Source organism: Anas platyrhynchos, chromosome 8, assembly GCF_047663525.1.
Source record: "Anas platyrhynchos isolate ZD024472 breed Pekin duck chromosome 8, IASCAAS_PekinDuck_T2T, whole genome shotgun sequence".
NCBI lineage: Eukaryota > Metazoa > Chordata > Aves > Anseriformes > Anatidae > Anas > Anas platyrhynchos.
In genome coordinates, this window is record NC_092594.1 from 39,756,217 (window position 1) to 39,779,476 (window position 23,260).

The 23,260-nt window shown below is 39.4% G+C and overlaps 2 protein-coding genes and 2 non-coding genes across 21 annotated transcripts in view; all 4 read left to right on the forward strand.

Annotated features, from left to right (window-relative positions):
* Positions 1 to 3,045: 3,045 nt before the first annotated feature.
* Positions 3,046 to 14,701, forward strand: RABGGTB (Rab geranylgeranyltransferase subunit beta). 4 transcript variants are annotated; one of them, XM_027462371.3, is made up of 9 exons: positions 3,046 to 3,181; positions 3,805 to 3,912; positions 4,942 to 5,139; positions 6,814 to 6,919; positions 8,246 to 8,298; positions 8,417 to 8,527; positions 8,881 to 9,006; positions 9,786 to 9,935; positions 13,753 to 14,701. In XM_027462371.3, the coding sequence occupies exons 1-9, from the start codon at positions 3,179 to 3,181 to the stop codon at positions 13,891 to 13,893; spliced, it is 996 nt and encodes a 331-aa protein (XP_027318172.1). In that variant the 5' UTR covers positions 3,046 to 3,178; the 3' UTR covers positions 13,894 to 14,701. The 4 variants fall into 4 exon arrangements, with proteins under 4 accessions (XP_027318172.1, XP_071898050.1, XP_071898049.1 ...); XM_072041949.1 differs by lacking the exons at positions 3,046 to 3,181; positions 13,753 to 14,701 and adding exons at positions 3,251 to 3,686; positions 12,102 to 12,170; XM_072041948.1 differs by lacking the exon at positions 3,046 to 3,181 and adding an exon at positions 3,662 to 3,686.
* Positions 4,072 to 4,154, forward strand: LOC113844411 (small nucleolar RNA SNORD45). Its single transcript, XR_003498996.1, has one exon. It is a non-coding gene; the product is annotated as a small nucleolar RNA SNORD45 (small nucleolar RNA).
* On the forward strand, positions 6,133 to 6,217 carry LOC113844410 (small nucleolar RNA SNORD45). The gene has a single exon (XR_003498995.1). It is a non-coding gene; the product is annotated as a small nucleolar RNA SNORD45 (small nucleolar RNA).
* Positions 14,702 to 16,047: 1,346 nt separating the features above from the next.
* MSH4 (mutS homolog 4) overlaps positions 16,048 to 23,260 on the forward strand; it is a 30,795-nt gene continuing 23,582 nt past the window's right edge. For 12 of the 15 annotated variants that reach the window (XR_011811116.1, XR_011811118.1, XR_011811117.1 and 9 more), the window contains exons 1-3: positions 16,048 to 17,410; positions 19,482 to 19,643; positions 22,828 to 22,991. Coding sequence is in view for 10 of the 15 variants with exons in the window: in XM_072041939.1 (XP_071898040.1) it covers positions 16,894 to 17,410; positions 19,482 to 19,643; positions 22,828 to 22,991 (843 nt within the window). In the remaining 5 variants the exon portion in view is untranslated. Of the gene's footprint in view, positions 17,411 to 18,359; positions 18,406 to 19,481; positions 19,644 to 22,827; positions 22,992 to 23,260 lie in introns of all 15 variants that reach the window. The other 3 variants (XM_072041946.1, XM_072041942.1, XM_021272258.4) reach the window with 3 other exon arrangements.

The following is a 23,260-nucleotide window of genomic DNA, read 5'->3' on the forward strand; positions in this document are numbered from 1 at the left end:
ATTTGGTTATTAAATGAAAACTTACAAGGGGCAAGTTGGACACCATTGCTTTAAAGGGCCTCCAAGAGAGATCTGGAAAAAATATGTACTAGTAAGCCTGATAAACCACGCAAACTAAGTGCAAGTATGAAATACAGAAATATTGGACACAGATAAATGTGATGTGCTAGAGAAGGGTTTCTGTCAAAGGAAGTCATATCTCATAAAATAATTGGAGTTTGCTGAGGCAGCGAATGAATGTGTGGACAAGGGATGCTTGGTTGATAGAAAATGCTTGAACTTCCAAAGTGAATTTGAAAAATCATCAGGTTTTGTAGGGAAAAGTAAGCAGCATGGCTTTTCTTTTTGGTCTTTGCTATTTGGAATATCTACAAATAATCTGGAAAAGGAGGTCAACAGTGAAGTGATAGTATTTACTGATAATACAAAGTTATTCAGTGTAGGAAAAATGAGGCTGGTGCAAAGAACTGCAGAAGGAAACTTTGTAACTATTTCTTCCAAAGGACTCTTACGAAAATTCTTACAAGTAGTCAAAAAAATTAAAGTTGTACATTTTTACCATTTTGTGCAACTTGTCCCATATTAATCTCACAGTAGCCGTGGAACTGTGGAATCTTGAAACTATCTGTTACTATTGTCAGAAAACTGTATTTAAAAAGTTTGCATGGGAATGTCTTATTAAACAAAGTGCACAATCAAAAGGTTATGGGGCAATGTGTTTTTCATAATTACTCTGAGTAAATCGCTGGTATGTTTCACTTTAAACCCATTTTAGTAAATGAAATATTCCCACTGTAGGTGGTCTTGGCTGTAGCAGATTTGAAGTGTGCCTTATTATGGGAAGAGTTAGCTTATGGATGAACAAGGGTTCAAACTGCTATTGAAGCAAATTCCCTAGGAGAAAGTTCAACTTTTTCTTACCTCCTTTAAGCTACAGTCTGTGCACTTAAAAAAAAAAAGATTAATTAATGGTCTAAATATTTTATTTCAGCAAATACAAGTAAGCACTGCAGGAAACGAGCAGCAGCAGAAAAAACACTTACGAAGAATGACAGAGGAACCAATAACACATGCAAGTATAACAGCTACGTTGTAGAATGTTCTTAAACTTTTTTTTTTTTTTTTTTTAACGTCTACTCACAGCTTAGCCCATTTTGGTTTGTAAAGAAACAGTAACATTTGTAGAAAGTCAAGGAATATTTAATCAGACACATTCAGTAAGCAAATAGTAAATAGTACCTGGAAAACCATCCTAATTCACTCACCAAAAATTAATACTTTTTATTTCCCTTTCAAGCGGAGATGTAGGAGTTTAAGAGAAATACAAGGTTTGTATAAGCAGAACTTCAACTCAAATGGGAATGAAACCGTATTTGTAAATGTTACAGAAGAAAACATTATTAAACAGTGAGGGTGGTTAAACACTGGCAGAAAGTTGCGCAGAAGTGTTGTGGAATCTCCACCTGCGGAAATACTCAAAACTCAACTGGATGTGGTCCTGCTCTAGGTGACCCTGCTTAAGCAAGCATAAGGGCTGCACTAGATGATCTCCAGAAGTGCCTTCAAACCCCAACAGGGGTCAATTCATTTGCAATTTCTCACCAAAACGTTCTTGCTTCAGTGTGGTCTTTCATCCGTTACCTGAATTCATCTGTTACCTGAATTTAGTGCTACATGATACAATTGTTGTCCACAGGTATGAGTTTTGCATTGCTTATTTCGCAGGTAGGCCTTCTGGGAAATTAGTTCCTTAAATAATTTTTAAGCATTATAAATCATCCTATTTACCACAGGAAGATTAACAATGTAGCATCCTGGTTAAGCATTATACATAATTTTTCTTGGATGGTCTCAAAATGCTGTTGCAGCCCGATATGGTTCTGTCTCCCACATGTGCCTTCAAATCAAACATAGAATGGCTCAGGTGGGAAGGAACCTTAAAGGCCATGTAATTCCAACCCCCCTGCCATAGGAAGGGATGCCACCTACTAGATCAGGTTGCTCAGGGCCTCATCCAATTTGGTCTTGAACACCTCCAGGGATGGGGTATCCACAACCTCTCTGGGCAACCTGTGCCAGTGCCTCGCCACCCTCTAAGGGAAGAATTTCCTCCTAACCTGTAATCTAAATCTCCCCTCTTTTAGTTTAAAACCATTCCCTCTTGTCCTGTCACTATCTGACTGACTAAGAAGTTGCTCTCCGTATTTTTTATAAGACCCCTTCAGGGAATGAAAAGTTGCAATAACATGCCTTCTCTTCTTGCCCAGGGCCTTCTCTTCCCCAGACTGAACAGCCCCAGCTCTCTCAGCCCTTCTTCATAGGAGAGGGGCTCCAGCCCTCTGATCGTCTTTGTGGCCCTCCTCCGGCCCCATTCGAGCAGCTCCACATCTTTCTTGTGCTGGAGGCCCCAGACCTGGATGCAGCACTCCAAGCGAGGCCTCGCAACATAAGAGTAGAGGGGACAATCACCTCCCTCAGACTGCTGCCCACTCCTCTTTTGGTGCAGTTGTAATTAACAGCATGGTCATATCGGTTTTAAGTATGAAGCAAAGGTTTGTTTGTTCATTTGTTTTTTGAATGAATGAACGCTTCCTATACCTGTCCTGTGGTAACCCAATACTCGCATTTGCTTTTCCGTAGAACCGAGGTGCCGGACGGAAACCGAAGTTATTTCTAAATACTTGCTGTGCTTACCTCGACGCAAGAAAGTGCGCGGTTGGAATGACCACGCTGCAGATTTACGCCCAGCGTTGCTTCAAGATAACCTTTGGCTGCGGCGAGCCCGAACGCCACCGCCCAGACGCCAAACCCGGCTGCCTCAGCCGACCGTAGCGAGAGCCGGCCTCGGCCTCGGCACCAGGCGACCGCCCCGCTCCGCCCCGCCCCGCCCCGCCCGCGGGTCCTCGCCGCGGCCCTGCCCGCCCTCCACGGGGACCGGAACGGCCGCCGCCCCGCCGGGAGCGGCCGCGCTAGGCTCGGGCAGCTGAGGGTCTCTGCGCGGCCGGCCCCGAGGCGGCGTTGCCCTGCCGTACCCCTGGCGTGGCCTCGGCCCGGGCGCGCGGGGCCGTTGGCGCGCGGCCCGGGCGGCAGCGCGCGGGCAGCTACCGGGGGGCCTCGCCGGGCCCTACTTGATGCCCCGCCCCGCGGCGCAGCGCCCTTTCCGGCGCGGGCAGCGAGCATGGTGGGTGTCGGGCGCGGCGCGGCGGCGAGCGAGCCCGCGTCGAAGGTGGCGGTGCCCTTGGGGTGGCGCGCGCGGCTTCCTGGCAGCGCCTCTGCTCGGCGTTACCGCGGGGCCGGGGCGGGCGAGCGGCCTTGCGGGCTTCGGGGCCGGCGCCGTTGGCGCTCGCCGCTCCGAGTCCGGGGGTGTCGCGGGCCGGGAGCGCGCCTGGCGCCCGCCCGAGGCGGACCCGGTGATGGCCCGGCGCCGAGCGCGGCAGGGCTGCCCCGGGCGGCGGCCCGGCGCTGCGGGCTCTCGGGGCCTGTGTCGGGCCTGGGAATCGCCTTAGGGGCGCGGCGGCCTTCCGGCGCGTGGTGAAGGGCTCGTTTTGCCCGTTGAGTTTATCGCTGGTAAACTGACGGCCTTCCTTGGCGTTATTGAAAAAAAACTGTTAGCCCCCTTCCTCTAGGAAGGATTTAGCCGGACGGAGAAGTGCCAGGAGCGAGATGGGATCGACCCCATGCTCAAAGTACACCAGGAAGTATTGCTTTCTGCTACGAGTTGACTAAGCTATACCTAAACGCCAAGAGATGCTATAATGTCTTGAACTGGCCATACAACTGACCCTTTGTTGGTACTTTCTAAAGGGGACACCGCAGAAGGATGTTGTAATAAAACCTGATGCCCCGAGCACGTTACTTTGGGAGAAACATGCAGACTACATAGCTTCGTATGGGACAAAGAAAGATGATTATGTAGGTACCAATTTGTTTTAGCACAGTTGTGGTTTTATTAACAGTAGTAATCAGCCTTATTTACTCATTTTGAGTATGGATTAAATGTGTATTCACGTGCCAATTGTTCACTGCCCTGCAATCCAAAGTGTAAGGAAAAACGCTTTATTGATTTTCCCAGGTCTGTGATGAGTTTTGGCATGTATTATCTGAGCATAAATCTGAAGATTATTGATTTAGCTCTAGAATTACTCTGAGACCTTGGAAGCGTACTACTTGTTGCTCCTTCTTCCTTTAGAATGCACAAGGAGTATATGTATGTTTGCATGTGTCTGCGTCATAGGACAGTGTACTGAGTCTTAGCACAGCACGGCTTTATGCTGACTGGGCTTGATGAACACTTCAACTAGCATCAATTCTGTAGGTGTCAGTCATTGGATGCAACCCACGGGAGTTGGATTCCATTTGGTGAAAAATGTCAATAACTGCTTATGTTTGGGAGAAAGAAAAGTTACAGCTATCTTTATTGTCCACAGAATACCTTAACATTGTTCCTGTAGTTATACATGCCACCTAAAAAAACTGCACGAAAAGAGTAATGCTTACAGGTAGTATAGGTGATGTAACCAATGTTTAGGTAAAAAGTCAATTTCTAGTGAAAGTTCAGGTAGTGGCACTTGTCGGGGAGTTTCATTAAATGATAGATTTATTAATTTTGAGACTTGTTGGGTGGTGACTTGAGTGGTAGCATGGATGCCAAGATAATAATGCATGATCTGAAGTGAACTGGTGGCTTACTACTTGAATATGTTTAACTTGGCATTTAGCTTGATGGCCATAAACTAGAAAATCTAGGGAAGGAGGTGAATGAAGTATATGCACAAACATACCTAACATATGGAGTATGGGGGCTTGCTACATACGAAGTTTTTTATGGGATGGAAAATATTTAGCATATTAAAAACTGTAAATGTTAAATGTACTTTCATTTCATTTCCTATTTTGATGATGTACTTATCTGATTAAGAACTAAAATAAAGCACTTCTTAGGAGTACTGTATGTCGGAGTATTTGAGGATGAGTGGTGTTTACTGGGGGCTGACAGCCATGGATCTCATGGGACAGCTGCACCGAATGAACAAAGAAGAAATTCTGGATTTCATCAAATCTTGTCAACATGAATGTGGTGGAATAAGTGCCAGCATAGGTCATGATCCTCATCTTCTGTATACCCTGAGTGCTGTCCAGGTAAAAGTAACAGGGTAACTGTAGAAACAACTGTTTGTAATTAATAATTTTAATGACGGCAGATTTAGGAGCCAGGTGCTATTTGATATTAATGGCAAAAACTATTTCAGTACCTTATTTTAAAAAAGTATAATGAACAAAATATTAGGATTTAGCTGTGTCACTTCTTTAAAAATTGTCAGATTTGATGAAGTTGTGATGGTAATGTTCATTTACTGGTGACTTTGCATTCTTGAAAAATTATGTAACAGTCATCTTGAAATATTTCTTAGCTATAAGTTTTGCTGTAATTCTGTATATAATTAATTCTGAATTTTATAAGCTCTCAATAGAGTATATTGAGATGTGAAAGATGTGTATGGCCAGAGTAATTATTTATATATATATATATATGCTCAAAAGCGTGTCTCTTACTGTTGCGTGTATACATATATATACATGTATAATACGTACAGTTGCTACGTATTACAACATAATTAGGTAATATTACACAAATGTGTTTTACATAAAGGTGTCTAACTAGCATGTTTACATTTTAGTACTATGCAAATGACATGTTATAGTAGCTAGTTCTCACTGTGTTCTTCAAATCTGCTTTTTTTCTGTATAGCTAAAACGTCATAGCAGTCTGCTACACGTTTTATCTGATGCATGCCCCTTCCTTGAGGAAAAAAAATATTGTCAATCTTTTTTCAACATAGCAGTCTCCATTGTAGATTTAATTTCTCACCATCTAGTCTTTTTTCCTTCTTATGTAAGCGGCAGCAGAAATAGTATGTAGAGGTTCAAATGCTTGTAAACAATTGCTGGTTTGCTTGTGCAGTATACTTCTAGTCTAGTCTCAGGGAAGAGATATTTATATAGTGTTACAAGTAAGTTAACACTATTTACCTGGTTTACGTTATTAAAACATCCTGTTTTAAGAAGAAAATGTTCTGGGTTCTATGGTGTTTGATTTGAAACCCATAGGTAGGACAGAAAAATGTGTTCTTGGGTCAGTGATGATTGTTGGCATGTATTATCTGATCTAAAGTTGATGTTTATCACCACTTTAGCTCTAGAATTACTCTGAGACCCAGGAAACTAGAGTTTCTTTAGGCTGCAGCCTTTGAGCTTTTCCAAACTCTCCGATCAAATTCCTTTCACAAAGCCTAATAAGGTAGGCTTTGAATGTAGGACTTTTTTTTTTTAAAAAAAAAAAAAGACAACAAAACCAAGCTAACTATTAGAAATTAATCTCTGCTAGCAGGCTTTGGCAGTAAGTGATATTACTGGCTGTTTAAATTGCATATATACGAATAGCAGCGTTGCACAAACTGCATGCTTAGGAGTCTAGGGTGTTATCCCATCACAGATTTCACCTATAATCAAATAAATCTGTTGTCTTACATAACGCTAACAAAAATAAATAAACCTGGTTATGCTTTAAAAGGGTGAGCTGGAAGTTAGAAAGTTACAAAGCATGGAGTTCAGCTTGAATTGTCTATATTTTAATTTCAGAAGTTTTTTGCTAGTGATAGATGAACTGCAGAGCATCAAATCTAATTTTAATAAATCTTAGCAAGTACTGCTTATAATCAGTTAAAGTCTCTTACAAGTCCAAAAACTGTTTTTAATAAACAAGTTTGAGAAACCTTTGCTTCTCTTTGATTTTTACTGTGGCTTTCTTTCCAGATTCTTATCTTATATGATAGTCTCCATGTCATTGATGTAAATAAAATTGTTGAATATATACAGAACCTGCAAAAAGAAGATGGATCATTTGCTGGAGATAAATGGGGTAATTTTTAGATCTTTAAAATTAATCAGATAGGTTGACATGTGTAAGTCTACGAACTTAAGTGACCTTGGATGATGTTTTTGCTTGAACACTTATTTCCTGAGTTATGAAAGAGGAGGTTTTGTGAAGAATGAAGTCTTGTTTTATTCATTTCTGAAGGATTCTACACTTGAGTTTCATTCATATTTAAAAAAAATAAATAAAATTAATTTTTTTCCAGCTGTTAAAGTAGAAAACCTTTGGGCACTTCTAACTGACAGTACTTTCATACATCGGATACACTGTTCCCTAAGGAATATTTTATGCTTGCTATTTCATAACTCACTTATGACCTTTATCTGTCGTACATTTTTCACCACATGAGAATGAGGAAAAAAGCCTGCTTTTTTTGTTTCTGCACATAAGTTACTTATGAACAAAGCTGGTAACTTTTAAGCTGTAGCATAATCATTTAGTCGCTTTAAAAATACTTATTCCTGTGGAAAGCTTAAGTTGTAATAATAGGTTGCATATCATTTGTTACTGTTCTAGTAAAATTCATCAGTTAATATCACAGTAGTATATCTGTGCTACTGTAAAGTTAGCTGTTAGGCTCTGTGTTAAAACCTATTGTACTTTGCTGCCTCCTTTTGGTTAAAGTACTGAATCAAATTTGTGGAATGCACAGTGGGTTTGTTCAGAAAATGCAGTTACAACTGAAGAAGTGTGATACCTGATGTAGTACAGAACAGTATGGATTCAGTTTACTAGTTTGTAGATTTTTTAAGAAACTCCCGTATCAGTTTGACAACAACAAAAAAAGGGCATTTGTTAAACATTTGTGCCTGGATTACGTTTTAAGTATTGACTTAAAATACTAATTTTCCACTGTGTGTTTTAGGAGAGAGATATTATTACAGACTTTCTCAGCAATAGGTGTGACTTTTTGGTTTTACTTCCAGGTGAAAGTATGTTAAAGAAAAATTTGAAGTTCTAGTCACTTCTGATCTAATAACAAAAATGATGCCTACTTACTCATAAGGATCAGAGAGCATGAAATGTTGAAGGCAAATCAAGAATTGTCTTTTTCTTTTTGAGTTCATTGCTCTGTCATTATCCAGTAGGGCAGCAGAGAATTTGTTTGCTGTTCTGTGCAGTAAACAGATCATTTGACTTGTAACATGCACTTTGTAAATTGACGAAATAATCATGGGTTGTAAAAGGAAAGAGTATGGGGACATTTTGATTGATCTGTGTTTCTGTTTGCATATTTGTTCCATATTTTCCATGGTGATTTTAAAAGTACTGTTAGTCATAAAAATGTCATTCTGAACTTCTGTATTTTAGGAGAAATAGATACAAGGTTCTCCTTCTGTGCTGCAGCAACTCTTGCACTTCTGGTAAGTCCTAAATCATCACATGAACAAGTACAATGTTTTATTATTGGTGTATAGCTGAAGTTTCTGTTGATCAGCCTGGCTGAACATACAATGTATTAGTCGCCTTTGTGACTTGCAGGGAAAACTGGATACTATTGACGTGGGGAAAGCCGTAGAATTTGTTTTGTCCTGTATGAACTTTGATGGAGGATTTGGCTGTAGACCGGGTTCTGAGTCACATGCGGGACAGGTAAGTTTTATTTTACATGGCAGTGTTTTAAATTAGTGAGCATCATGTAGTACCTGTAAGTGCTTGGTTTTTGACATCTATCATTTTTTATTGATGCCAATTGATGAAACTGTATTGTTTCTCAAGTGTTCATTTCTAGTCCCTTGGTTAAATTAAATGAACAAATAGGTAGATATGAGAAGCTAGGTTTACTTTAATGGAAAAGTAGAACTTTTCTAAAAAGTGAAATGTGCTTATTTTATGTCATGTTTGTATCATGTTTGCAGGACTATATTCTTCGAGATCTTCCTGCATTTAGTCTTTTAAAGTGTTCAGTTTTTAAATATACAAAACACTTATGTCTGTAATTTTAGATCTATTGTTGCACAGGATTTCTGGCTATTACGGACCAGTTGCATCAAATAAACGCTGACTTGTTGGGTTGGTGGCTTTGTGAACGTCAGTTACCTTCTGGAGGTCTCAACGGACGACCAGAGAAGGTATTAGGTGGCTTCTTCTGTTTGTTCAAGGCTTAATCGGGACTATTTTTCTAAAGCTGATGGCTTTCTGGGAAATGTCATGACTTTTTATGAAATGTTTTGTAAATTCCTCAAAGGATTTGATTCTCCATTTTGTCAGTAGCGCTTGCGTGCTCCTTTGTTATTTATAGTTTAGGAAAGTATGCACTAAATTATGTCTTGCTGACCACTGCAACCAGTGTCATATTAAATCAGTGTTTGGGTATTTTATGACACTGGGAGTGATGCCTTCCATAGGATTTGTACAAAAAACAGTGCTTTACTGGATGTTAGTCCTGGGTATAATTGTGTTTCCTGTCACAGTAAGGAATTGGTGTAACCTGGAATAATCTCCACTGGCAAAGAGCAAAGAGACAACTTCCCCCCCCCCCCCCCCCAAAAAAAAAAAAAAAAAAAAAAAAAAAAACACAAACAAAAACAAACACACAAACAAAAAAACAATGGTTGATAGGAAGATTGTTCTTACTTACAAAAAAGATGCTGTAGATTTTTAGCCTTTCCCACACAAGGTGAAGACTTCCACACATTCTTGTGCTTTCTTGGAAAGGCAAAGAGATTATGTAAAAAGAGACTGCATTGAGTAGCTTGCTTCTTATACACCCAGAGAAATTCTTAAGTCTTGTTTCTATACAATGTTGTTATGATAGCACAACTAGGAGTTCACAGAATCACCAAAAAAAAAAAAAAGGCAACATCAAGTTTAAAACAAAATTGAATAATACTGTTTCTCTGTTTGTCAGTTACCTGATGTATGCTATTCATGGTGGGTTCTAGCATCTCTGAAGATGATTGGTAGGCTACATTGGATTGACAGAGACAAACTGCGCTGCTTTATTTTGGCTTGCCAGGATGAGGAGACGGGAGGATTTGCTGACAGACCAGGAGATATGGTAAATAATCCTCAATTAAATAAAGTTTACTTCATAGAATTTTTAAACTTAAAAATCATGTTTTATGTTTGAATGTAACTTGTGATCCAGGTTTGAGCATTTTGCAGAGCTGCAGCAAATGCTGCAGTTGGGAAAGGATAAGGTAGCATTGCTTTAGAAGGCTTCCATGGGGAGCACATGCAATTTTTATATTGCACTTGCTCTGAAGTATCACTCACTGAAGGCAGCTGCTGTTCCCATAGCGTATACCACACTGTCTCACAAGACCACTTAGATCTTGCTAAAAATACTGGCTTGATTTTTTTTAAACAATTTGCAAGCATCTAGAGACCACAAGTTGTCTTCAAATCTCGTGGTGCTTTTGCCTGATCCATGTAAGTCAGTGCTCAGAATCCCTAAATGCCACCAAATAAATCTTCTCACTGTCATTGCCCTAAGTGAGGGAGGAAGAAACTTTGATACCATTAAGAAGATGCTGCTGGTATGGATTTTCTCCTTTTCTCTGACCCAGTACTCTCTCCTGAAAGAGCGATTATGTTTTAGCTAGTCTGTTTTCTGTGGTTTCAAGTAATCAAGATAAATAAAATTTATTATGAGATTGTAGTGCAACTACTCTAGAACACTTGGCTGCTTATTTGTAAAAGGTTGGGGAAAATCTTGGCTATTTTTATTACAGCTGTCAATGTCTTTTCTCCACAAATGCATTAACATGGTTAATAGTTGATGATCTTAGAGGTCTTTTTCAACCTAAATGATTCTGACTCTAAGAACTGGAGTAGCTTTCTGTTTCTTTGTGAGCTGGTACACCCTTCCCACTTGGAGGAGAGAGAAACCTCTTTAACTCTGGTCTGTCATTTGGAAAATATTTTGGTATTGTTAATCATAGAATCATAGACTATCCTGAGTTGGAAGGGACCCTTAAGGATCATCAAGTCCAACTCTTGACACCGCACAGGTCTACCCAAAAGTTCAGACCATGTGACTAAGTGCACAGTCCAATCTCTTCTTAAATTCAGTCAGGCTCGGTGCAGTGACCACTTCCCTGGGGAGCCTGTTCCAGTGTGCAACCACCTTCTCTGTGAAGAACCCCCTCCTGATGTCAAACCTAAATTTCCCCTGCCTCAGTTTAACCCCGTTCCCACGGGTCCTGTCACTGGTGTTAATGGAGAAAAGGTCTCCTGCCTCTTGACACCCCCTTACGAGGAAGTTGTAGACTGCGATGAGGTCTCCCCTCAGCCTCCTCTTCTCCAGGCTGAACAGGCCCAGTGCCCTCAGCCGTTCCTCGTACGTCTTCCCCTCCAGGCCTTTCACCATCTTCGTAGCCCTCCTCTGGACACTCTCCAACAGTTTCATGTCCTTTTTATACTGTGGTGCCCAGAACTGCACACAGTACTCGAGGTGAGGCCGCACCAGTGCAGAGTAGAGCGGGACAATCACCTCCCTCGACCTACTAGCGATGCTGTGCTTGACGCACCCCAGGACACGGTTGGCCCTCCTGGCTGCCAGGGCACACTGCCGGCTCATATTCAACTTGTTGTCTACCACGACCCCCAGATCCATCTCTTCTAGGCTGCTCTCCAGCGTCTCATCGCCCAGTCTGTACGTGCAGCCAGGGTTTCCCTGTCCCAGGTGCAGGTCCCGGCACTTGCTCTTATTGAACTTCACGTGGTTGGTGATCGCCCAGCTCTCCAACCTATCCAGATCCCTCTGCAAGGCCTTTCCACCCTCATTCGAGTCCACAACTCCTCCAAGTTTGGTGTCATCGGCAAACTTGCTCAAAATAGCTTCTATTCCTACATCCAGATCGTTTATAAAAATATTGAAAAGTACCGGCCCTAAAGTGGAGCCTTGAGGGACCCCACTAGTGACCGCCCGCCAGCCTGACGCAGCGCCATTCACCATAACCCTTTGGGCCCTGCCCGTTAGCCAATTGCTCACCCATCGTATGATGTTTTTATTTAGCTGTATGGTGGACATTTTGTCCAGTAGGATCCTATGGGAAACCGTGTCAAAAGCCTTGCTGAAGTCCAAAAAAATCACATCAGCTGGTTTCCCTTGGTCCACCATACGGGTGATCTTATCATAAAAGGAAATCAGGTTAGTTAGGCAGGACCTACCCTTCACAAACCCATGCTGGCTGGGACCAATGACTGCTTTGTCCCCCAGGTGCGCCTCAATAAGTTCGAGAACCATCTTCTCCATGATTTTACCAGGCACTGACGTGAGACTGGCAGGCCTGTAATTGCTAGGGTCTTCATACGTCTAAGGAACTCGCAGAAAGACTCTTCAGAATGCTCCAAGAAAAGCTTGGTACTTAATGCTTTTGTGGCTTTGAGATTAAACTTATTTCTGATGTGCTACAAGAACAAATTTGCAGAGTCTTCGGTATCTAGTGCTGTCACCTTTGTGTTTTTTTGGATATTATTAGTCTTTTTTATTATTTTTACCAGTCTTTTTACCATATCTTGTTGAAATATGGGCACTTCCATGAAAATGTCAATGCGTACAGATTTTGGCACTGCCCCTGTAGGATTTAATTCCTGACAGATCCTTTTTAAAAAAAAAAATAAATAAATCTAGATCGTAGCATTTAACATTGATTGTATTTCAGATTTTGAACCACTTGTCATCTTAAGTTCCAAGCAACCAGTTCTTGGTAACTTAATTTAGCGGTAGTACTTAACTAGCTCTTATTATAATTCAGCAGGTTATCCTGTTTGTATTTTTGCTTGAAAAAAATGCAGAAAGCAGCGGAGGATGACAGCAGTAGCTATACTTCCTAAGAATAGTCTGTTCATAAATAGGTAGAATTTGTCATTTAATTTGCAAATGTATTGGTTGGAAATAAGTGCCTTTCTAGGCCTGCCCATCTGTACAAGGAAAGTCTCTCACATGTCCTCAAGTGTACTTGATTATTATTTTGTGCACTTTTTTCTTAACCCCCTTCTATAATTTTGGGAAGAAACATAAGCATATATGTCTGTATGCTTTGGCCATAACGTGGCTGTAACATGGTTGCAAAACTACTGAGGAACAAGGCTTGTTATGCTAGTATAGTTTCAACCTTTTAGGCTGTCATGCAGTTGGGGCTCCTGTATATGGCTGTAACATTGTAACTAGCTCAGTTTACTGCAGCATAGAACCTTTGCAAGAAGATCTAGAAGTTCCATTAATACAAACAGAATGTATGGTGCACCATGTATCACAGGCAATTTTGGATTTGATCTCATAGAATGGCTAGTTAACTCCACTGGCAGGATGCTTATGCAATGAGACTGAGTAGTCTGCTGCGGTTAGGTGATGATGCATGCTTTTGGGGAAACTTCATAAAGTGAAGGAATACTTTGATATCAAATAACTGGTGCACTTTTCTTTCTCCTTCTTCGTGTTTTTTCTTTTCACTTTTATAGCATAGTAGGTTGCTGCTCTCAATTTTTACAGCACAGCTCTTTATTCAGAGACCATTAAACAGCATTATACTGTTGCTGAAGACCAAATGGGGAATTTATGGAAGCAATACTTGTAGATGATTGTATTTGCCTATTAATTTTTTTTTGTATTTGCTTCTGCTATCCGGTTGTTAACGGAGACATGTCTGCCTCTCTGGGTAGATCATACTGTCTTAACTCTGCATACTGTGGGAGTTGTGCTGTTGTATGTTGGTGGGCAATACAAGTGACAGTTTGCAGCTGTGTAGTGTTGTCTTCCACCATACAGGCTTACAGTTCTCTTGCTAACAAACAGAAGCTTCATCCCATACAAATGAAGAAAATAATGATCTTTTGGAAATGGACACAAACTTTCTTTTTTCTCCCAGGTGGATCCATTTCATACTTTATTTGGAATTGCTGGACTATCCTTACTAGGAGAAGAACAAATTAAAGCTGTCAATCCTGTATTCTGTATGCCAGAAGATGTCCTACGAAGAATAAATGTACAGCCTGAGCTTGTGAGCTGAGCCTCATAGAGACAGGTTGATGATGCTCTGTTTTGGTTTTACTGAGTGGAAGTCATCTCTGAAGCTTGTTAGCATATTATTCTTTGAGATGTGTTTACTATAGTAAAGCAGTAGCTTTGCTGTTAGCTTTGTCACTTTGTAAACTGTATGAGAACAAGCTTGTTCTAATAACCTGAGTGTAACGTGTTCTTCGGTTGTATATATAGAGGTGTAGAAACATTTCTAACCTTTATTTAAATATATGGACCTTGGGAGTTTTTATTTGAATAATCAAGTCAAAGCAATAGTTTGGTTTAATTTCTTCTGTTCCTGCAATATCAACCATGGTAGTATCTGTCTTTACATAAGCATATTTTGATGGTGGATCACACAAAGCACTTTAAATGAATATGGGGAAAACCCCTTAAGCCATGTATGTAATGTCACACATGCTGTATTTAATTCTGCCTGTTAATGCTTGCTATCACTTTTATATACTGAGATGCAAGCTTTTACTTCTGATAGTAATTGATACCAGTGAAAACAACAACAAGTTCTATTAAATAAAAACATTTTCAGTTATTGATAGATGAAATCCCTTTAGGCAAAATTTCACCGCTACTTTAAATGGAAGATACCTTGAGTGTACATATATTGAAAATCACTAACATTAATCATTCTAGAGAAAGTCTTTAGAGGACAGTGACTTGCAGCTGAATATAATATTGTTCCTAAATTTGTTGCTGTTGGATTGAAATTCTGCTTTTGTAGATTTTGAAACAACACTTCATTATGGTGTAATTGAGAATAAAATTAGCCATGGGAAATATTTCTCTGAAGGATGAAGTCCTTTTTGTCTTTGCAGAAACCTGTTACTTTACATCTACCACACATTGGCTGAGACTGAACGGTATTCTGGTACACAGTAAAAGGTAGTTCTGTAGAAGTCTTTGATAGTCTCTGTCTATACATGTATGCTTAAGGGAGGTCTAAAGCTGGTTCAACAGTTTTAAAACCAAGTGATTAGTTTTATCTAGCCTATTCACGTTAGCAGAGAGTAAGAACAGAAATAGACACTAACTTTTTGGTAGACTTCTACTTGTACGGCAATTCAAAGAGAATGAGTTCACATATGAAGAGAATGTTCACGTTTTTTTTTCTAAACCTTTATTTCTCCAAAATCTTTTAGATGAGGTTTAAAAACAAAACAGAAGCTCTTTACTTTTAGCCATCCAGTTTCCTGATGAATTATTTGGTCAAAGGCTGGAATTTATTCAGACTTTGGAGAAAAAAAAAAAGTCATGGTAGGCTTTTTGTTGAGTGCAAGGGAATAAGAGCACTGATCTTTATTTGTAAAGTCAAATAGAAACTTAAAAAGTCACATTCCAGGTTACCTTTGCAAGTACCAATTGTTCATCAAAGTGGTCACTCTTCAGTAGATAGGAATTTGCTAATTTTTCTCCCATGATGTATAAATATAATAGAATTGTCTTCAGAATTTCTAGTGTAATGTAGACTGAGACACCCTGGGAATTAGTATGTGGGTGATACTGCATGACAGTGTAGAACACTAGGTTGAAATCCTATTAATGTTGGAATTTTTCTCTGAAGGAGATGTGGTCAACTTCAGTTGTTAAATGAACTGTAATTCTTGAAGATCTCCTTAAACAGATTACAGATTAAAGAAGATCACATGTACACAAACTAAAAACTTAAGAGTTTTCTTCCATTTTTTACTTCTTTATAAATATTCAGTATGCAGAAAGTGTCATCACTTTTTTTGTGCAAACAATCACTTTTTTGCTAAATGTACTGTGGAAAAATACCTTGCCCAGTGTGCAATCTTAAAAAGACTTAAATATGTAATTTTGGTATAGAGTACATTGTTACAAGTCTACCTCTGTTTTGTTAAATGTATTTCTTGTCTGAGCTTATGTACTTGCAAACACTGCAATAATTAATTTGCTATTCTCAGTCTTCAGTTGCAGGTCCTTTATTAAAGGCTTTCAGAAATTTGCACTTTCATAACATTTTTTTCTGTGTATTTCTTTGTGGGAATGTCCTGACATATCTTCATATTTAGTCTTTAGTACTGTGGTGTAGCTGCTAATCCTAGCAATAATTATTTTTTGAGTGGCTGCATGAGAATTTCCAAAGGAATAGTGAATAACTTAGCTACAACAAATGTCTCTAGATCTGTTTATTAAAAGAGTATCTGGGGAATAAAAGTCAGCCATGGTCAAATCCAGAGATGATGCTTTATTCTAAAGGTGCCACTTTTTGGTTAGGCGAAGTCAGCATTGATTTGTGACCAGGTGGGGGAGGAGGGGGGGGCATGCACTGCACATTGCTTTTGTTTCTGCTTTTCTTGCTATGCACTTGGAATTCTGTCTGAGAGGAGACGGTCTGTCAAATGCTTGCTTCTGGAGCCTGAATGTGAATGGGAAGTTAAGTGTAGGACTTAAGATGGGCAGCAGCTGGAACTGTGGATGATGCTGTTTATCATTTGCAATGAGACTTAAATTTCTGATGCTTGAATTTTTTAAGCTGTGGCTGAGAGCACACACCTGTCTGGGGCAGTGCTTTTCAGGTGTAAGCAGAGGAGCAGCCACTGCTTGCAGTCACTGTAGGATATGTAGATATAACCAACTTTTATTTATATTTTTTTGTTTTGGTTTGGATCTTTTGATATCTGAACTCCGAAGGGGCGCTATTTTTGAAATTCCTGCTAAAATGGCCTCAAAATGTATAGTCTGGTGAAGAAAGAGGGAGAAACAATGCTTAAATGCTCTACTGCTGTTGTAAAAAGTGTAGAAACTTCCCTCCATTTCCCCCCCCCCCCCCCATGCCTTTGCCATCCTTTTATTGGCTGTATTTGTGTATGTTTAATGAAAGCTGTTGTATGGCTGCAACTTAAAACTGACGCTGTCTCTTGAACGGAGGAGCCCCGTGTGTGGCACGCGCCGGGGATCATCCACGTCCCGCCGTCGCCCTGGCGCGAGCGGCCTCGGCGGTTGGGGGATGTACGCATGCGCAGGTGGGCCGCCTTTGACGCCAGCCTTTGACGCCATTTTGGGAGAGCGTGGTGGCCGCGGGTTGGTCTTCGGCACGGAGCCTCCTCCCACGGTGCCCGATCCAGGCGGCGCGGCGATGTCGAGAGGAGGCAGCGAGACGAACGCGTATGGGCGGGCCGTCGTCTCTGCCGCCTCAGGGTCCTATACGGGCCGCTGCTCTTCCACGTCAGGGCTGGGCGGGCGAGTGGAAGAGCCGCCCCGCTATACCCTGGGCCTGCTGCAGACGCCGCGGAGCGCCGCGGACAGCACCGGCGACTTGTCCAGCGGCGGGGCGAAGCCGGGTAGCTCCAGCGGCGCGGGCCTTGCTGCCAGTAGTAGCAGGGTGAAGCTGCCGGTTCCCGGGAGAGGAGGTGGGGTGCGGTGCGGTGTTACTATCTTTATCCGGGTCTTTATCCCTATTCCGTTTTCTTCTGTGTCTTCTGTTTGCCTTCTTGAGTCGAGCTTCGGAAGATCCTGTACGATCGGTAGGTAAGAAGGTGTAGCACTGTCACTTCATCTTAGCCAGCCTCTTCTGTGTTGAGCCGTCAGAAGAACAGAGGTGTTCGTCACTCTTCTTTAAATAAACGTTATTTTTTGCCTAACTTTTTGGATATAGCTCCTGAGGTCTTTTCTGGGCCAATTTCAGTGGTTTGAATGTCACCACAGTGGTTGCTTTTACTAGAGGCCTGCCTGAACCAGTTGGGTACAGTTTTTTTGTTTTTTTTTGCCTAGTCTTTGGAATTGGTAGAAGTGCTGCTATCCTTCGCATGCCCTAAGAATGTTGTGGTCCTGCAATATTATGCTGGTGTTTGTTTTCCTTTAGATAAAGCTGCTTTTACACCCTTTTGCTGCCTCTCTCTAGGGACAACACCCCTGAACAGCTGCTGCATACTGTACATATATGCATCAAACACTTCATAAGACTTGATCCTACTAGCAGAGTCTCTGTCATGGCAGGCTGGAAGAAGTGTCGTTTTCCTTCAGTAGAACTACTCAAAAAGAACGGGGCATTTACTGAAATGCGTTTTGAAGTACATATGTCTCTGTTACCTGTAAATAGGGATGAAGGTAGCACATGGGTTTTTAGTAATCGGTACACGATGGGTGGTGAATCCAAAACAAATAAACAAAAAAAAAACAACAAAAACTTGTGATGCTAACTTGAGTAGAGCAAAACTTATTTATTGAATATATTTTTGTTAAATATTTGTGGGTGGTTTGGAACCTCTGGTCTTTAGAACTACCTTTTTCACCACATTATGCTAGGTTCAGTATATTCAACATCAGTAGCTCTTCTGCTGAACGTCTGAGTGAAGTTCTGCCAAGATCTGAGCGTGTGATAATTTTAAAAATCATCTGTATGCATTGTGATGCAGATTTGTCTACTTTTTAAAAAATAAAATTACAGTCTGATTTAATACTGTCTGGTTTCAGGTGTATCACAGTGACAACTTTGTAAGATTTCTTGCAAATAAATATGGTAATGTAAATATTTTTATACCAATCATGATAAAATATCACATAGTTTATGGTTCATTTAACAAAAATCGGTAAGTACTTTGTCTTTTAAATCAATTTTAATGTAATAGAACAGAAACATTTGGGTTTGTATGCCTCTTAATACCTGGAATTTCTAAGTGGAAAAACTCTTACTCTATATATAAATATATAAATATATATAAAGTAAGATAAATATATATATTAAATCTTAAGTAGAAATTGCGTGTGTTAGATTACCAATGTAATGTTGTATTTACTCATCTCAAGAGAACTGGAGATAAGTAAGAGAACTGGAGATAAGTAAGATACCTGTACTAATTTACTGAAATTAAGGAGTGATTTGAGAAAAAGATATATTGCAGGATTTTAAAAAATATAAGTCAATCTTAAGATACATCTGTAAAAGAAACCAGATGACAAATACATGTATAACCTAGGTTACTCTATGAGTTGGACTCCATGAATTCGAAGGGAGGTAAATTCAAAGGAAGGAAATTTTGAGCTTGGTTATTTATTTTCTTTTACTGTCCTCTCTTAAAAGGAATATTTAGCTTTTTTCTTTTTTTTAAATATATGTATTTTGACCTTTTTGAACATTGGAATTTTCATAAATGCAACTGTGTAGTTTCAAATACAGATTTTAAAACTGATGGGCAAATGTGAGATAGTGTTGAATATTACAGCATTCTTTCATAAATCTAGAACTCAGAATTTGAAATTATGCATTGTAAAATGACTTATAGTTTCAGTTCAGCAATGTAAACAAGGATTTTTGTTGCTACTGCAGCTACAGTCATTGTGGAAAATAATTGCGTCAATACCAGCTGGTTTCAAAATAAACTAATTTTTATTTAATTGCATACTTCTACTACTGTATAGAACTTTTATAGAAAGATATTCATGTGTATTATTTGGTTATCTTATAGTAAGAAAAACAAAGTTTTCTGAAGCGTACATGTATTCTTTATAAGAAGTGACACAAATGTTCTTTTAATTTAACTGATAGGCAATGTAATGTGTCTGCTCTCAAAAGGTTTTTTTTTTCTTTCCCCTCAGAATCTTATCTTGGTGACAGAAGTTCTTGTGCAGAAAATGGTAGCATGTTGAATTTCACAAGTTCTTCTGCGCAAGGCCTGAATAGCACATGTATAGGAAAATTACCCCTTTCTGCTAGTAGATCTGTTTGCAGAAGCCGTACCCCTCATATGGGATATTCAGGTAAAACTGACAGTTCTTAAAGGAAGTAGTTTAACGTGTATCTCTAACATTTCATTAAACACGCTTTATTTTTTAATGTGATTATGGTGAGATATGTGAAGATTTTTAAAACACAAAACATAATGTTTCTTGTATTACAGAAAGTGCAAAATACTATTTTAGATACTTAAGATGTCTTGGCATTGCAAACTCCTGTCACGTAGTTTGCATTCATGTATAAGTTACCAATGTAGTTAAAATCAAGATTTTTTTTCAAGCTGTACAACATTCAGTTAGTCTTGTGGACGTGTTGGTTTCTGTTGTGACTGAACTAAAGAGTGTTTTTTTTCCAGGGTTCTTTTTAGGCTTGTAATGCATTGTACAAGATACCATGAAGTAATTCTTGAGTTTCTTCATGCAAGTTTTGTGCATTTTACGTGGACATCTCCAAGAGTATAGAACATTAGATCTTTAAAAGAACACTTTACACAGTAGTTCATTGGGTGAATGTTTTTAAGTGCTTACGAACAGTCATCTTACAGGGTAACGGTGCCTTGTGTCATGGTGTATTTATCTCGTAGTGCTGAAGTAATGGTATTCAAAGTTAGTCCTTTCAGTCTAACCTTTGTCAGTTCAATTACTAATGATTATTGATGGTTATTTAATGGTAACTCTGAAAACTAGTTAAAAAAAAAGACTGATTTTTTTAAAGAGTGATTTTTCAAACATCCATCTATTCCTGGTAAGATTACAAATCGGGTCTTCACTCGCAACTGAATTGAATTACTTCATTGCACAACTGAAGTAACATGAAGTTTGTCATTTCCTTCAGCTGTTGTGAATCCATTTTTTTTTTGGTGACTACTTCAGGAATTGGAGACCAGAGTGCCTGTGACTTTGAAACCCATAGAGCAGATTTCTCTTTCATCTTTATGCGGCTTAACAATTAAACAAAACTGTATCTTCAGTCTCATTTTACTGTGCAAGCGTGCGTGCGTATATGTTTGCATGTGTGTGTCTATACAATTGTTTATATTTGCTGTGTTGTATGTGAAACTCTTGACAAATCTTTCATTAATCTGTATTGGAGAAAGTGTATCTAAAATAGCACATTATGAAGAACATTGGTCACTGCATTTTTTTTTTTAAGTGTCACAAGCTAACCATCTTCCAAATAAAATTTTTGTAATTACCGTACTTAATTTAGAAACTGTCATCATCATCACCTTTAGTTGCCATTAAAAGAAGAGTAATAACTGTGATGGGGGAAGTCACGAATTGTCCTGGGTAGGACATTCAGAATAACAGTTACATTTTTGGTAGGCCTCAGGTGAAACTTTGCAAGAATGCTGTTGCTGACGTCTTGTGGTCTACAGAACATAGGTAGAGTAAATGAAGGATGAAGACTCAGCTGTGTGCAGCATAAAAGATTTTTAATTTTATTACTAATGCTCAGGTGACAGCTGGTTGCAGATCAGCCTTTTAATCGTCAGTTTCTAGATAAACTCTGATTCTGCTTGCTTTTTGAGATTCCATGTAGGATTAGTTTTGGTTGTTGGGGTATAAACTGGGTGCACCTAGAAGAAAATGGCAGGTTTGGTATATTATGCCTTCTGAGCAGGACCGTTCTGTTCTGAGAATACTTACATTCCATTGGTTTTTGAGAGCTAATTCTGTGAAGAACAGAGGAAGGTAATTGTGGAAAAGAATGTAAATGATTACCATGAAACAGATACAGATTATTAGTGTTTCAGATCAATCAATATGTATATGGTATCAAAATCCAAGACTGTTTAGGTGTTTTTATATAATTCCTTGTATATGCAAGTATCTTTCTTATTTTGCATATGTTAGACTTAGTAGTTAATTAATAATTGCATCTCTTCTGAACATTTAAATGAATTCATGAGGAATTAGTATGTAAATAATCTGTTCTACTCAGCTGTGGTAAGGTTTAGTTTGTCACCTATCTGAAAGTTAAGAAGCTTGAGATCATGAAGCATCTGCTTTTTATGGAGCGGTAATTATTTCAGCATTGATCAGCAAGTTACACTTTAGCATTTAAAAATTTGTTTCAGTTTCTTATTAACTGCTTTGGTGAAATTAATAATTGTTCTTTGCATCTGGTCTTAAAAGAATTTCACGTTAAAAAAAAAGGTATAGCTACCTTATCTCTACAGCATTTTCGAATATGAACAGCGTAGTCTCACAATGGTTGAATATATTGGAACAAAATGTTAGTAGCTTCTCCAGTCAGATTTGAAAGGATGTAAAACCACTTTGCAAATGGGGAACAAAATTAGTGGAGATGCTAAGAGAAGTACTGTATTTGTATTTTTGATCTTTCATAGATTAAAAGAAATGCAGTGTACCAGAGAAAAAGGGCATAACCCCTGTTAGTTAAATCTCTTACTTAGGGAGTGCTGTAACTTAGCACTTAACAGCAGTGCTTCTCAAGTAATGGAGCTTAATGTGGTACTGGGAGACTCACTATCAGATAAGACATATTGTTGCACAAAGGGAAATCAGGGATTAAGTGGTAGCATCAACTCATTTTGCCTGACTACTTACCTCCCAATCCTTACTGCAGATAATACCTCATCTCTGAAACTAACTGCCTCACTTTTTGGGCTTTAGGCACAGAAATATTAGTGCTAGAAGATAAGAGTTGCATTAGTGTTTTTAATCAGTACTATTTAAAGTTCAGTACAGTATGAGGAGTTGTGGGAGTAGTGAGATGAAAGAATGTGTTGAAATAAGCAACAGGACAAGAGGAAGTGGCCTCACGTTGCGCCAGGGGAGGTTTAGGTTGACTATTAAGAAAATTTCCTTAACTGAAAGGGTTGTGTGACATTGAAGCAGGCTGCCAAGTGAAGTAGTTGTCACTATCCCTGGAGGTATTCAAAAGATGTATAGATACTATGTGGTGCTTAAGGACATGGTTTAGTGGTAGACTTGACAGTGCTAGGTTAACGGTTGGATTTGATCTTAGAGGTCTATTCCAAGCTAAATGATTCTATGATTCTGGGAAGTTTGGCTCCAGTCAACTATACTTCATTAAACCGTAGTTGATCACAAATTAGCTTCACAACCTTGTTTCAGTGTTCTGGTTCAGTCACAGCTTGCTCAAGCTTGGAATGTTGAAATATGATTCTACGAGTATAAAGAGGTCGGTTATAACTGAATATATGCAACTGTTTTACAGTTACATCCTCATCTGCAGTCTCTGCTCATACCACTGCATCAGTTATTGTAGCTGTAGTAGAGGGAAGAGGCCTTGCCAGAGGTGAAGTAGGAATGGCCAGTATTGACTTAAAAAATCCTGAGGTGATATTATCACAGTTTGCAGACAATACAACTTATGCCAAGGTATTGTTGCATACTTAATTTTTGTATATCTTACAAGCTGACTACTGTGGATTGCTTGCTTAAAAAAGCTGAACGATCAGAAATGAAACGTAGTCTTTAGAATAAATTTCTCAAAAGCGAAAGTAACAGGTTTTAGAAAATTTGCAATATTTAACATGTCTCAAGGGCTACTGTTTTCTTTAATATGCCTCAGATTTTAGATCAGGAGAGAACATTTTACAAAAGAAAAAAAAAATCCTTCCATAAAGAGTAGTGTGTTCAAACTGTGT

Coding starts and splice junctions, on each gene's coding strand:
- RABGGTB (XM_072041948.1), top strand. Junction 3,913..4,941: donor GGACAAAGAAAGATGATTAT/GTAGGTACCAAT, acceptor AGCACTTCTTAG/GAGTACTGTATGTCGGAGTA. Junction 9,936..13,752: donor CTGACAGACCAGGAGATATG/GTAAATAATCCT, acceptor TTTTTCTCCCAG/GTGGATCCATTTCATACTTT.